This window comes from Polypterus senegalus, chromosome 10 (genome assembly GCF_016835505.1).
Source record: "Polypterus senegalus isolate Bchr_013 chromosome 10, ASM1683550v1, whole genome shotgun sequence".
In the NCBI taxonomy this organism is placed as follows: Eukaryota; Metazoa; Chordata; class Cladistia; order Polypteriformes; family Polypteridae; genus Polypterus; species Polypterus senegalus.
This window is the reverse complement of record NC_053163.1, coordinates 7,844,952-7,857,667: the sequence shown is the minus strand read 5'-3', so window position 1 is coordinate 7,857,667 and position 12,716 is coordinate 7,844,952. Positions and strand designations below refer to the sequence as shown.

The 12,716-nt window shown below is 44.9% G+C and overlaps 1 protein-coding gene across 1 annotated transcript; it reads right to left on the bottom strand.

The window, feature by feature from the left end:
* Positions 1 to 430: 430 nt before the first annotated feature.
* LOC120536657 (perforin-1-like) lies at positions 431 to 11,391 on the bottom strand. The gene is made up of 3 exons (XM_039765090.1): positions 11,377 to 11,391; positions 4,387 to 4,954; positions 431 to 3,401 (listed from the first exon to the last, which is right to left on the bottom strand). Exons 2-3 carry the CDS (start codon positions 4,929 to 4,931, stop codon positions 2,147 to 2,149), a joined length of 1,800 nt encoding a protein of 599 aa, XP_039621024.1. The 5' UTR covers positions 4,932 to 4,954; positions 11,377 to 11,391; the 3' UTR covers positions 431 to 2,146.
* Positions 11,392 to 12,716: the final 1,325 nt, after the last annotated feature.

The following is a 12,716-nucleotide window of genomic DNA, read 5'->3' as shown; positions in this document are numbered from 1 at the left end:
TAGGCTTGGCTCACTGAACATTGGCTCTGCTCTGTCAACCTTCTAGCATTTTCCCAGTAAGGTAGCTTAGCAATGCTGGGGTTAAAGTCCAGTCCCTTACCCATCATTACACACTTACCCTAATGGGGATCCAGTGGGTGTCACACTGAGCAGTGACTTTGCCAGCCTTCCAGAATGTTCCTAGTTGCCCAGTGTAAGTGCACTGGTGAGTGGTACCTCTGTCGATTGTTGATTAACATTTCATATTTCTTTAGGACATCTCTCTGCTCAGGTCAGAGGGCACACTGAAGGAGCAGGAAGCAGCACTAATGGCAAGGCCTTCATGATCTGGCAGATTCAGTTGAACCATTTCGGTGATCAAGACACACAAAGCATAAGAAATGTGAAGGTCGACAACAGTGAGGTAATGAATTTTTAAGCACTTTATTTTCTACAAAGCAAAACCAAAAGCAGGCTGGGATCAAAAATCAGTAAAATAAATGAAACAGTAAAGTAAAATACACAAAATGACTAACCTAAAAGTTCAAACTGCAATGAGATGTATGCTGACCACACAATGCTTGAGCACGTGGTAATGACTGTGCTCCGTTTTTACTTTGCCTTCAGAAAGTATTCAGACCATTTCACTTTCTTTGTGTTTTGTTATGTTGCAGCTTTGTGCTAAAATCATTTCAATCATTTTTTCCTCCTCGTCCAACAACACTCGATACCCCAAAATGACAAAGCGAAAACAGGATTTTAGGAAGCTTTGAGCATTTATTACAAGTGAAAAACTGAAATATCTTATTGAAACAAGTGTTCAGACCCGTTACTTTGGCTCTTGAGCATCACTGAGATGTTTCTACACCTTGTCTGGAGTCCACCTGTGGCCAATTCAGTTGATCGGACATGATTAGGAAAGGCGCACACACGTCTGTAGAAGCCGACATTGTGTATCAGAGCACAAAAACAAGTCATAACATTGAAGGAATTGGCCGCAGAGCTCAGAGAAAGAATTGTATCTGGGAAACGCTACAGAAAATGTCTGCAGCATTAAAAGTTTCCAAGAACTTCCATCGTTTTTAAATGGAAGAATGTCAGAAATAGTCAGGGCGCCTCCTAGAGGTGGCCACTCAACCAATCTGAGCAATCAGAAAAAGGACTTGGTAAGAGAGTTGACCAAGAACCTAATGGTCACTCTGGTTGAGCTCCGGAGGACCTGAGTAAAGATGGGAGAAACTTCTAGAAGAACAGCCACCACTGCAACTAATCTGAGCTTTATGACAGAGTGGCCAAGTGACACCTGAAAGGGACAAAAGGGCATCTAAAGAACATTCAGACTATGAGAAATAAGATTCTCTGGAAGGATTGATCTCAACTCTAGACATCACATCTGGAGGAAACCAGGCACTGGTCATCACCTGTGCAATGTGGGTGGCATCATGGTTTGGGTTGTTTTTCAAAGCCAGGGAGTGGGAGACTAGTCAGGATTGAGATATCCTTGATAGAAACCTTCTTTAAGTGTTCTGGACCTCAGATTCAGTAGAAGGTTCACTTTGAAACTGGACAAAGCAAAGACAACACAGGAGTGACTTAGGGTCAACTCTGTCAATGTCCTTGAGTGGCCAAGTCGGAGATCAGACGTGAACCCAAATGAACATCTCTGAAGAGATCTGTAAATAGCTGTCCACTGATGGTCTCAACCTAACCTGACTGAATTTGAGAAGATCTGTAGAGGTGAATGGCAGAAAATCCCCATGGCCAGGTGTGTGAAGTTTGTCACGTCAGACCCTTGATGTCTTTAGGCTGGGATTGCTGCCACAAGGGGCTTCAATGAAGTACTAATTAAGGGTCTTCATACTTGTATCAATGTGATATTTCAGGTTTTTATTAAAATTTGCAAAAAGGTCTGAAGTCCTGTTTTTGGGGTTACTGAGTGTTGCTCAAGTGAAGGGGCCTGAGTACGTTCTGCAGGCACTGCATTTCTCACTCCTATCATGTGACTGAGAAATCATAAGTGTTGCCTAACAAATTAAGATGGGGTGGGGTTAAAGCTTGTAAGGGGAGGGGCTTGCTTGTGATGCAGAGCAGGTTGATTGTGCCGAGCTCGTGATTGGTTAACTCTTGAGCCACTTGACCCCCAATGATTCTGGGATTTGGGAGCTCTTCATATTGGAGAAAACATCGTCTTGTTCTTCATTCTCAAGTCAGGGTTCTTTACTGTATGTTCTTGGGTCCCATTCAATGGCCACGGAACATAGCCATGATAGAGTTGTGGCAAGAGACTAAGCGGGACGTGGATGGCGTTTCTGGACACGTAACTCTTTGTCAGCTCGGTGCTCATACCAGAAGGAATATATTCGTCACACTCTGCACCACCTAAACTGGGGGCACACGTCACCTTGTAGGAGTAGTAAAAAGTGCCATGATTCAAGGCACACAAACTATCGTGGTCCCCGTTTTTCAATGAGATGGTGCATTTTCCCAGCAGGTCAGAGTTCCAATTATAGTCCGCATCATAGACTTCAAATATGAGATTGTTAGTCATGGATAGCTTGATGTTGTCAAAGTTGAATGTATCTCTCCACACAGGGTTGTCATTGTTGTCGATGACTGCAGTACGTTGAAATTCTGCACCATATGAAGCCTTCACAGAACCATCAGTTTTGGTAAAATAGTCACCCCACAGGCCTGTAGCCCTCATGTTTTTCACGGTCAATTTAGCCAGCCCCTTTTCAACAGGACAGCAGTTGGCTTTTACGGCATTGTCACCATGGCATACGCAGTTGCACGGCTCCCTGACGCTCGTACGTGAACCAACTGAACACTTGCTGGAGCAGCTCCTCAAAACAGCGTGCTCAAAGATGTAATCTTTCAGAGCGGACTTCAGATGTTTGCTCCGGGGATCTTTAGGGAAAAGTCTGTGGAGAGGGGCGAGGGAGTAGGAGATGACGTCAGGAGTACTCTTCAGACTAGGAAACCAATTACTGTAGGCTTTGGGATCTGAGGTGGAGGAGAAGAGGAGGTCCCCTACATTCATTTCCCCTCCACTGATCTCCGAGTGGCGCTCATTGAAAGTGGCACTGAAGCTTTGAGAGTTTTTCAGCTTTTTCAGTTTCTCCCGACAGAAATGAGCCTCGGTCTTGACTGTGGCCATTTGTAAGATGGTAGCTGATGCCTCCACGTCAAGGCAGTCCTTCACAGCTGAGTCAGTCAGGCCATTCAAGGAAGCCTCGCACGTCTTGATAGCCGTGATGCTCTTCACCCTTCCACCTAGGGACACTTGTCTCATGAAGTGGGTGCCGTAGATGTCAATGATAGATCGGTACTGGGACTTTGTGTCACGGGAGTATCGATTAGGAAGAGCCTTGAAGGACTGGGAGAACTCATCACTCACGACTGGAGTGGACTGCACTCTGTACCTGCCAATCAGACAAGCAAGAATCCATTAGACTAATGGCTTGTGGATGATATTCAGCTATAATATAATATAATATAATATAATATAATATAATATAATATAATATAATATAGAATGAATGTCTGTCTGTATGTTCCCTGTACAATCCTAAACCCTTTGACTTATCTACACCAAATTTTGCATTGTTGCTTTCGAGGACCATACGATTAGGATCGATAAAAATTTGTTACAAAATCCAAGTGATGAGAATTGTGTAACTCACAATGATTCGTTCGCAAATCAAATGAATGTTAGACTAAAGATCGTTATGACTGTGATCATTGCACTGGTTTTCGGCTAGTGATTCATTCATGAAACAAATGAACGTTAGATTGATGATTTTTATGACCATGATAGTTGTACTGGTTCTCAGGTAGTGATTCGGTCCCTAATCAAATGAACGTTAGACTAAAGATTGTTATGACCGTAATTGTTGTACTGGTTCTTGGCTCGTAACTCGTTCACAAATCAAAGGAACGCTAGACTAAAGATCGTTATGGCTGCGATTGTTGTAGTGGTTCTCGGCTAGTGATTCATTCACAAAACAAATGAACGTTAGACTAAAGATTGTTATGACCGTGTTTGTTCTACTGGTTCTCGGGTAGCGATTTGTTCATGAATCAGATGAGTCAAGTCTCGTGATTTATGTGATTCTCCTGCATGTGTGTTAAACATCTATAAGCAAAATGAAAGACACTGACAACACCATGCAGAAATATACACTTCCTTGTCTCTCCCTCAAATCATTCACTGAAAAGAGTCGTTCAAAAAGAACAAATGGTTTGCCAATCACCCACCACCATACTCCATTAGTCTCAAGACTGCTGAACTCTGCAATTCTGAATTGGCTTAAGTCGGTTGGAGAGAATGCATATGTGGCAGATTGAGCCTCTAATTTTAAGTTTTTGTTCTTTCTTTTTCTTTACCTTATATATTTTTTCACTTACTTGTAGAATTCGCAGTGTACCTCGTGTTTGGCAAAGCTGTATTTATCTTTCTTTGATTTCTCCATGGCAAAATTAGCAGCTCTGGAATGGGATCCTCCAAGCATCAAGGATGGCTGGAACCTGGGATCGGCTTTTATCTCCAGGCCAACCTTCCAGTCGTTTTTAATGTTGGAGCCAGTGTTGTTCAATAGAGACTCACTGGACTCGTACACCTTGCTGTAAACGCTCATCTTGCACCGAGGAACTGGACGCCAATCCACCATCGAAATAGGCAGCTTTTGCTGGACTTTTTTTTCATGGGTGTTTGTGCACAACATGCAAGTACCGTTGGCCTTGTCTACCTTATCCATGTTGATGACGTAGGCACCTGTGCGCTTCATGGTGACGATGTTGAAACCTTCACCTCCCAGATTGTGCCCGGGCACAAACTGAGCTTTGGCGCATTCACTACTGGTGGCGATTCTGCAGGCTTCAACCCTTAAAGGACGAGTGAAGAAGACAAAGGTCAAAGAAGCCAGGGAGAGCAACACCAGACGCATCTCCATTTCGTCAGGTGGTTGGGCTGAATCTGTGAGAGTGGAGATACAGAAAAGCAGACATGAGTGTTCAATCAGGATGGAAGTTAGGGATCATCACAGACCCCTTTTCACCTCACATCCTTTTGAATTCATCATCACCCTTCATTTTCATGGACATTGTGAGTAACTTTAGTATGCATATTCTCTGATCTGCCTTTTCTGTCAGCACCGTACAGAAGCTCCCTTATTCAAAGAGGATGAAGCTGAAGAGAGTTGGTCTCAGACACTCCTTAGGTGAAACACGAAAGCTGAATGCCTCATACCAGGACTCCAACACCGCACTCACTTTCTGACAGCAGACCCTGATGATGGGTGACACAGCTCACCCTAAGCCATTAAGGTTAGGCTTAGTCATTATGTCCATGTCAGTAGGATGCATTTTCAAGAAGGGTTAGGGTTTGATTTATGGCTCTGTGTATTTTTTTATGCTTTGTTATCTTTGCTACCATGCCCCTAAATGGCTTCTGATTGCCCAAGATGATAGACTAATCTCTCTGCTCTGCATATGAAAGTGCCTGAAAGTTATGAGAACATCTGAGACCTAAAGAGTGTCTATCAGCACCTGGATCCAAGTGTTTGAGCTGAGAACATCTTCATGCAACTGGGTCTCAGAGTTTGTGAGGGTGCCTGACTGCAGCTGATCTTCAGAATGTATGCGGGCATTTGAGAGCAGTGAGTGTCTCTCCAGTCCTCGATCTCAGAGTGTCTAAGGATGCTTGACTACAGCTGAGTTTGAGGGTTGTGGTGGACAATCAGCTACAGAACCCAGCCGAGATACCCGAAAAGAGGAGAATGATTCGGGAAGGCACCTATTCAGGGACACTTAAGGGGTCAGATAGCGAGTTTCCTGCAGCGTAGCGATGTCCCGGATTCCCGCAGGGCATCATGGACTTTGCAGTTCGGCTTCACAGCCCTGCTGAGTACCGTGGATGCCGCCAGGGGACACTGCCGGGAGACATGAGGCTTTATAATTTCCATATCATGCAGAAGTACTCCCAAATCACGGGGATAATAGGAGAGAAGTACTTCCAGGCAGAAGAAAAATGTAATTCTCCATCTGACCCAAAAGTGTTGACAAATCACGTGAACAGAAGAGGAGAAGCACTTCCGGGTCAAGAACTATATAAAGGACTATGGGAAACCCAGAAGAGGAGCCAGAGTTGGGAGGGGGTGTGACACAGCTTGCTGAGAGCGGTGGAGGAGAGATTTCTGAGAATCTAAGTCTAATGGCATCTCCATGCATTGTGTCGCAGGTTGGCTGACTGGACTGGATGACTGGATTTTTAGTGTAATGATGGTAATTTGTATTAACTGGGGCACAGAGCGTGAAATTTAAAGAAGTACTGCAAGGCTGTATTTCTATTGCAGACCAGTTCTGTGGATATTCATCAATTGGTGTTGATGGCCAGTTCTTTATAGCTTGTATATTTGTTGCTCAGTAATAAAATTGAAAGTTGGGTAGTGCCGTGCCACCTTCTACTTTAGGTTGTTGTAGAGTTGCCACTTGGATGAGCCGATGTTTCGAATTCCAAATAAATGAAGTTATGATGGACTCTAATTTCTTAAAAAAATTATTTGTTAATATATATGGGGATGCTTTGAAACTGGATAAGAGATTCTCACTACTCACGGAAGGTGGAGGGTAGACCATCTAGTCATCCGTCCATCCATTATCCAACCCGCTATATCCTAACTACAGGGTCACGGGGGTCTGCTGGAGCCAATCCTAGCCAACGCAGGGCACAAGGCAGGAAACAAACCCCAGGCAGGACACCAGCCCACCGCAGCCATCTAGTCATGTCTTGTTTCATTTTTTTCCATACAGACAGCAAAATTTGGTTGAAAACGATCTTTAGATTTAACTGTAATATTTACCCCTAGATATTTAAAATGATCTGCTAAGATAAATGAGAAGGTGTCCGGTCCGATATTACATGCTAGAAAATTCACTTAAAAAGGTACGCTTTAATTCAAATTGATTCTCAGTCCAGATATCTTTTGAAAAGCTGCTAATGCTTTTAGGACTGCTGGCACAGAATTTTGTGGGTCTGATATATACAGTACCATATTAGCGGCATATAGTGACATTTTCTATTCAAGTCCTTTTCAGAAAATCCCCTTTATCTGTGATGTGTTTATAAAAGTATACAGCCAACAGTTCAATGGCGACTGCAAACAACAGTCTTAACAAGTGTAACAATTGTACTGCACAGAAATAAGTCACTAGAAGCAGATCTGAGCATGGGGGCGCAGCACAGAGTTCTGGGTCTGGACTGCTAAATGGTGGTCAAAGCTGCGGTAGAACCTTCCAGAACCAGTTTGAATGCTACAGACCCTTCTGGCAGATGGAAGTGGGACAAAGAGGCTGTGCTTCACAATACTAAAGGCTTTGCGGGTGCAACACTTTATAAAGGTGCCGAGGGGTCTCAGTGACCGTCCGTTGTAGGACCTTAAGTCATTTTTTTCAAGTTAAATTGAGGATTAACGTGTTTAGATTGCTTGACTTTCCAGGCTTTTTCCCCCAGTAATCTCGAATCGGACAACAACAAGCAAATCGCAGAGGATGGCAGACAATGGTAGACTTCTACCTGTTAGGTGAGACACTCCCAGCAATTATACAGTATATACCGTCAGTATAAGTTTATTGTTAATTTTAGTCACCTAAAATTCTCGTGTGATAGAGAAATTCTAAAATGAATTTGGCATGAAAAACACTGAAAAGATTCACCTGTATTGATTCACGTGACAAAACAAAGTTACATTTTGTAACCCATTGTGATAGTTTTGATATGAGAAGTATTAACATGTGGGTGGATTCAGGTGTTGAATTGCCTTTTTATGGTTCACGTTATTTATCAGTAATGACAACAGAAAATATCGTATTAATGCCATGTCATTTTCCAACCCAGAGATATACATGTAATATATACAGTATATCTATCCATTCATCCATCTATCCTCTTCCGCTTATCCGGGGTCGGGTTGCGTCGCAGGGGCAGCAGCTTGAGCAGAGATGCCCAGACTTCCCTCTTCCCGGCCACTTCTTCTAGCCCTTCTGGGGGAATCCCGAGTGTTCCCAGGCCAGCCGGGAGACATAGTCCCTCCAGTGTGTCCTGGGTCTTCCCCGGGGCCTCCTCCCGGTTAGACATGCCAGGAAAACCTCACCAGGGAGGTGTCCAGGAGGTATCCTGATCAGATGCCCGAGCTACCTCATCTGACTCCTCTCGATGTGGAGGAGCAGCAGCTCTACTCTGAGCTTCTCACCTTATCTTTAAGGAAGCCCAGACACCCTGCGGAGGAAACTCATTTCATCCGCTTGTATTCGCAATCTCGTTCTTTTGGTCACTACCCATAGCTCATGATCATAAGTGAGGGTAGGAACGTAGATCGACTGGTAAATTGAGAGCTTTGCCTTACGGCTCAGCTCCTTTTTCTCCATGACAGACTGATGCAGAGCCCTCATCACTGCGGACGCTGCACTGATCCGCCTGTCGATCTCGCGCTGCATTCTTCCTTCACTCGTGAACAAGACCCCGAGATACTTGAAATACTCCACTTGGGGCAGGATCTCGCTCCCAACCCTGAGGACTATGGTCTCGGATTTTGAGGTGCTGATTCTCATCCCACCCGCTTCACACTCAGCTGCGAACCGATCCAGAGAAAGCTGAAGATCACGGCCCGATGAAGCAAACAGGACAACATCATCTGTAAAAAGCAGTGACCCAATCCTGAGCCCACCAAACCGGACCCCTTCAACTGCACCTAGAAATTCTGTCCATAAAAGTTAGGAACAGAATCGGTGACAATGGGCAACCCTGGCGGAGTCCAACCCTTACCGGAAAAGAGTTCAACTTACTGCTGGCAATGCGGACCAAGCTCTGACACTGGTTGTACAGGGACCGAACAGCCCTTATCAGGCGGTCCGGTACCCCATACTCCCGGAGCAACCCCACAGGATTCCCCGAGGGACACGGTTGAATGCTTTTTCCAAGTCCACAAAACATATGTAGACTGGTTGGGCAAACTCCCATGCACCCTCCAGTATATAAATATATAAAATATATCTATTATAAAAAAACAAAAAAACGATGAGACAAGACTTTTTCCCGGGGATGAGACGTGATCTTTTGAAGAGAGACAGAGAGACAGAGACAGGCAGGTTAGAGATAATGGAAGCAGGAAAATTCGAAAGTCTCCATAAATGAGAGTAAAGATTGCATTCACGCAAACAATCTGAAAATATTACTCAGGGGAAATAACAGAACAGTGAAAAGAGATTGAATATTCACGTGCTGTACAGGCTTTTAAACGTTCAAAGTGCCATACAAAATGCAGATCAGGTGGTACGGAGGCAGCAGCAAGCCAACAGCTGATCGAGCAAAGTGGAGGTAAAAAAAAAAAAAACTGTAATTGTTTCCCATTGTATTACCATTTAAGAGGGGGTTTCGAAGGAGCGGCCGCATCTCCTTGGGGTGCGCTCAGTCCCCCTTTTCACAACGATGCCTAGGCGCGTGAATTGCAGATCACACGTGAGGGCAGCGGCAGCACGCCAGGAGCTGCTCGAGCAAAGAGGAGTTAAAGAAAAATTTATTGTTTTCCTATTGTATCACCGTTTAAGAGGGGGTTTCCGTGAAGCAGGCACTGGCAAAGGGGGGGAAAGGGGTTGGTGAGCAAAGCAAGCAGGGGATGAAGCCCCCTAGAAGATATATATATATAAGTACGTACACAGACGTGGACAAATGTGTTTGTCCCCTTACTGCTGCTCCTTGAAAAGGTGCTGTATGCCTCCCAAGAAGCCATTGTTCCCCCTGTAGCTGCAAACCTTTAAGATGTCTTTAAGTAAAGCAAAGCAAGTGTGATAAGAGATCAAGCGTCGCTTATTCTACAAAGATCTTCTAAAATGGCCTGAACACATTTGTTGGTACCCCTAGAACATACCCTAAAGTACTGGATTTTCAAACTGGCTGTTTTCTTGAATTCATCTCCAAAGTTGTCACCCTGCTGTGTGGTGTCCCACACTGAACATGCAGCAGAGAAAGTAAAGGAGAGAGTTGTCTGAGGAGATCAGAAAGACAATTTTAGACAGGCATGTTAAAGGCAAAAGTGAGAAGACCTGTGACGACAGTTGTAAATATTATGGTGAAGTTTAAGGTCCATGGGACTGTAGACAACCTCTCGAGAGGAACATCGACCCCAGAATGGGCAGAAGAACAACGAGGATGGTGGACAAAATGCCAAGAATAACTTTGGAAGAGATACAAGCTGAACTCCAAGGTCAAGGTCCATCGGTGTCTGACCATACCATCTGTCGCTTTTTGAGTGACAGTGGGCTCAATGGAAGACCCAGGAGGACTCCATTTAAAAAAGCCACACTGGAATTTGTTAAAATGTATATTGACAAGTCACAATGTCTTCTGGGAGAGTGTCATTTGTACAGATGAGACACAACTGGAGCTTTTTGGCAAGTCACATCAGCTCTGTGTCTACAGATGACACAATGAAGCTTTCAAAGAAAAGAACACCACAGCTACTGTGAAACATGGAGGAGGCTCCATTCTGTTTCGGGGCTGCTTTTCTGCGTCTGGCATGTGGGGCTTTGAGTCTGTGCAGGGGACGATGAAATCTCAAGACTTATCGAGACATTCTGGAGTGAAACGCACTGCCCAGTGTCAGAAAGCTCTGTCTCAGTCAGAGGTCATGGACCCTCCAACATGATAATGAGCCAAAACACACAGCTAAAGCACCAAGAATGGCTAAGAACAAAACACTGGACTATTCTGAAATGGCCTTCCAGGTGTCCTCATTCAAATCCTGTGGAACATCTACGGAAAGAACTGAAACCAGAGAAGACTCCCTTCAAAACCTGACCCAGCCAGACGAGTGGGTTGCTCGACCTGTGGACAGGTGCAGAAGTCTCATGGAGAGCTCCAAGGATTGCAGACTTTAAAGGTTGCAGGTCCCATCATAATAGTCCATGCCATTTGTATTTGGGTTATTTTTTGAGATATTCTTTTGAATCCAAACTCTAAAGTAACTTTGTATTAACTACAGAATAAACAATGATGGCTGTCAATGACCTTTACCATTTTCAAGTTATTTCAGAGACAATTTTTTCATGGACGGGTACCAACAAATGTGTCCACGTCTAATGGTAGAGCCCCGAGGCTCTCTCAATGTTCAATACCCTTTTCCAGTTTCCATTCCTCTGATGTCTGCCCATGTAATCGTACCATTCCTACACATTTTTCATTAAGACATTTAATGCTCCTTTTTACGAACTGAAACTTACAAAGCGAATAAAATGTCCCCACTCCAGGAGAGCTTCAAACACAACTCTCTGGACCCAAGAGCACCTAACGATACCCGGTCCCTCTGGCCGCTTTGAGCATCACAATCAGAAACGTTTCCTTACCTGAAAGGTGGCAGCCTGATGTTGACGAGTGAAGCTCAGGGCTGGCCACTCCACTCTTATAATGCCACTCCCCGGGTGTTTGCCAGAGGTGTTAGGAGGCGGCGCTGGGAGCTGAGCCTGTGGTTGTGATGATTGCAGTGCGAGTGTGGAGGTGAGAAGGAAAGGGGAAGGAGCAGAGCCGAGGAATCCAGGGCAGTCACTTGTGATTCAGTGCACGATGTAAGGTGGTGTCCGGCCAGGGTCTCCTTACAGTTTACTTCTCTCTTATTGTCACCTAAGCTTTTTAAATAAAATGTCAGTGCTGAGTTCCATCAAATTGATGCCATCCCGAGGGCTATGGACCCTGCCTAGTGAGACCAAGAGAGCACTCAAAAGCATTTTCAGATCAATCGATATTTCACAAAATGCTTCTCCAAATTCAAGGACTGAACCAGTGACCTCCCAGCTTGACGTCCAGTGCTGCGGCCAACAGTCCACAATCGAGTGAAGTGGCTTCACCTGGTCACACCACGGCTCCTGAGTAGGAAAGAGTTGGCTTCCCAGACTTCTGAAATGATGGCAGGCTGTGCCCTCCTGCCAGTCTTTTTGAGATGCTGCCCTCTTTATTTAAGAAAGCCCGAGCTTCTCTGTCACCTCCTGGTGGGTCTCCTGTAATCACTAATGTCCCAAAGAAATGATATGGTGGCACCGTTACTGCTGCTCTTGTATACCATACACTAATGGGTGGTCCACAGCATTGCCACTGCCACTCCATAATTTCCTCTCTGGCGCTTATTGAGCCTGGCCCACTTCCAGCACCACTGCTTCCTTTCCTTGCCCACTAAGCCACCCCTCAAAAATTCTGCAGTTAAGGCTTTGGACTTCAAACCCTGAGGATGAGGGTCCAAAATCCCACTACGGACATTATGTGACAATGGAAAATACAAAAAAGGAAAATACAAAGAGGGCGGCACGGTGGCGCAGTGGTAAGGAGACCTGGGTTCGCTTCCTGGGTCCTCCCTGAATGGAGCTTGCATGTTCTCCCCGTGTCTGCTCTGGTTTCTTCCCACAGTCCAAAGACATGCAGGTTAGGTGCATTGGTGATCCTAAATTGTCCCTAGTGTGGGTGTGTGTGTTTGTGTGTGTGTGCCCTGTGGTGGGCTGGCACCCTGCCTGGGGTTTGTTTCCTACTTTGCGCCCTGTGGTAGCTGGTATTGGTTCCAGCAGACCCCGGTGACCCTTTAGTTAGGATATAGCGGGTTGGATAATGGATGGAAAGAAAATACAAAGTAAATGTCACCAAATGGTATTGCCAATGTAGCAAGTCACCATGGATAAAGATGCCAGCCAAATAATAAATT

Excerpts from the sequence above, each read along its gene's own strand:
- LOC120536657 (XM_039765090.1), bottom strand. The coding sequence starts at position 4,931 with ATGGAGATGCGTCTGGTGTTGCTCTCCCTGGCTTCTTTGACCTTTGTC. Across the intron at positions 3,402-4,386 it reads GTACACTGCGAATTCTACAA|GTACAGAGTGCAGTCCACTC; the intron begins GTAAGTGAAAAA and ends TCTGATTGGCAG.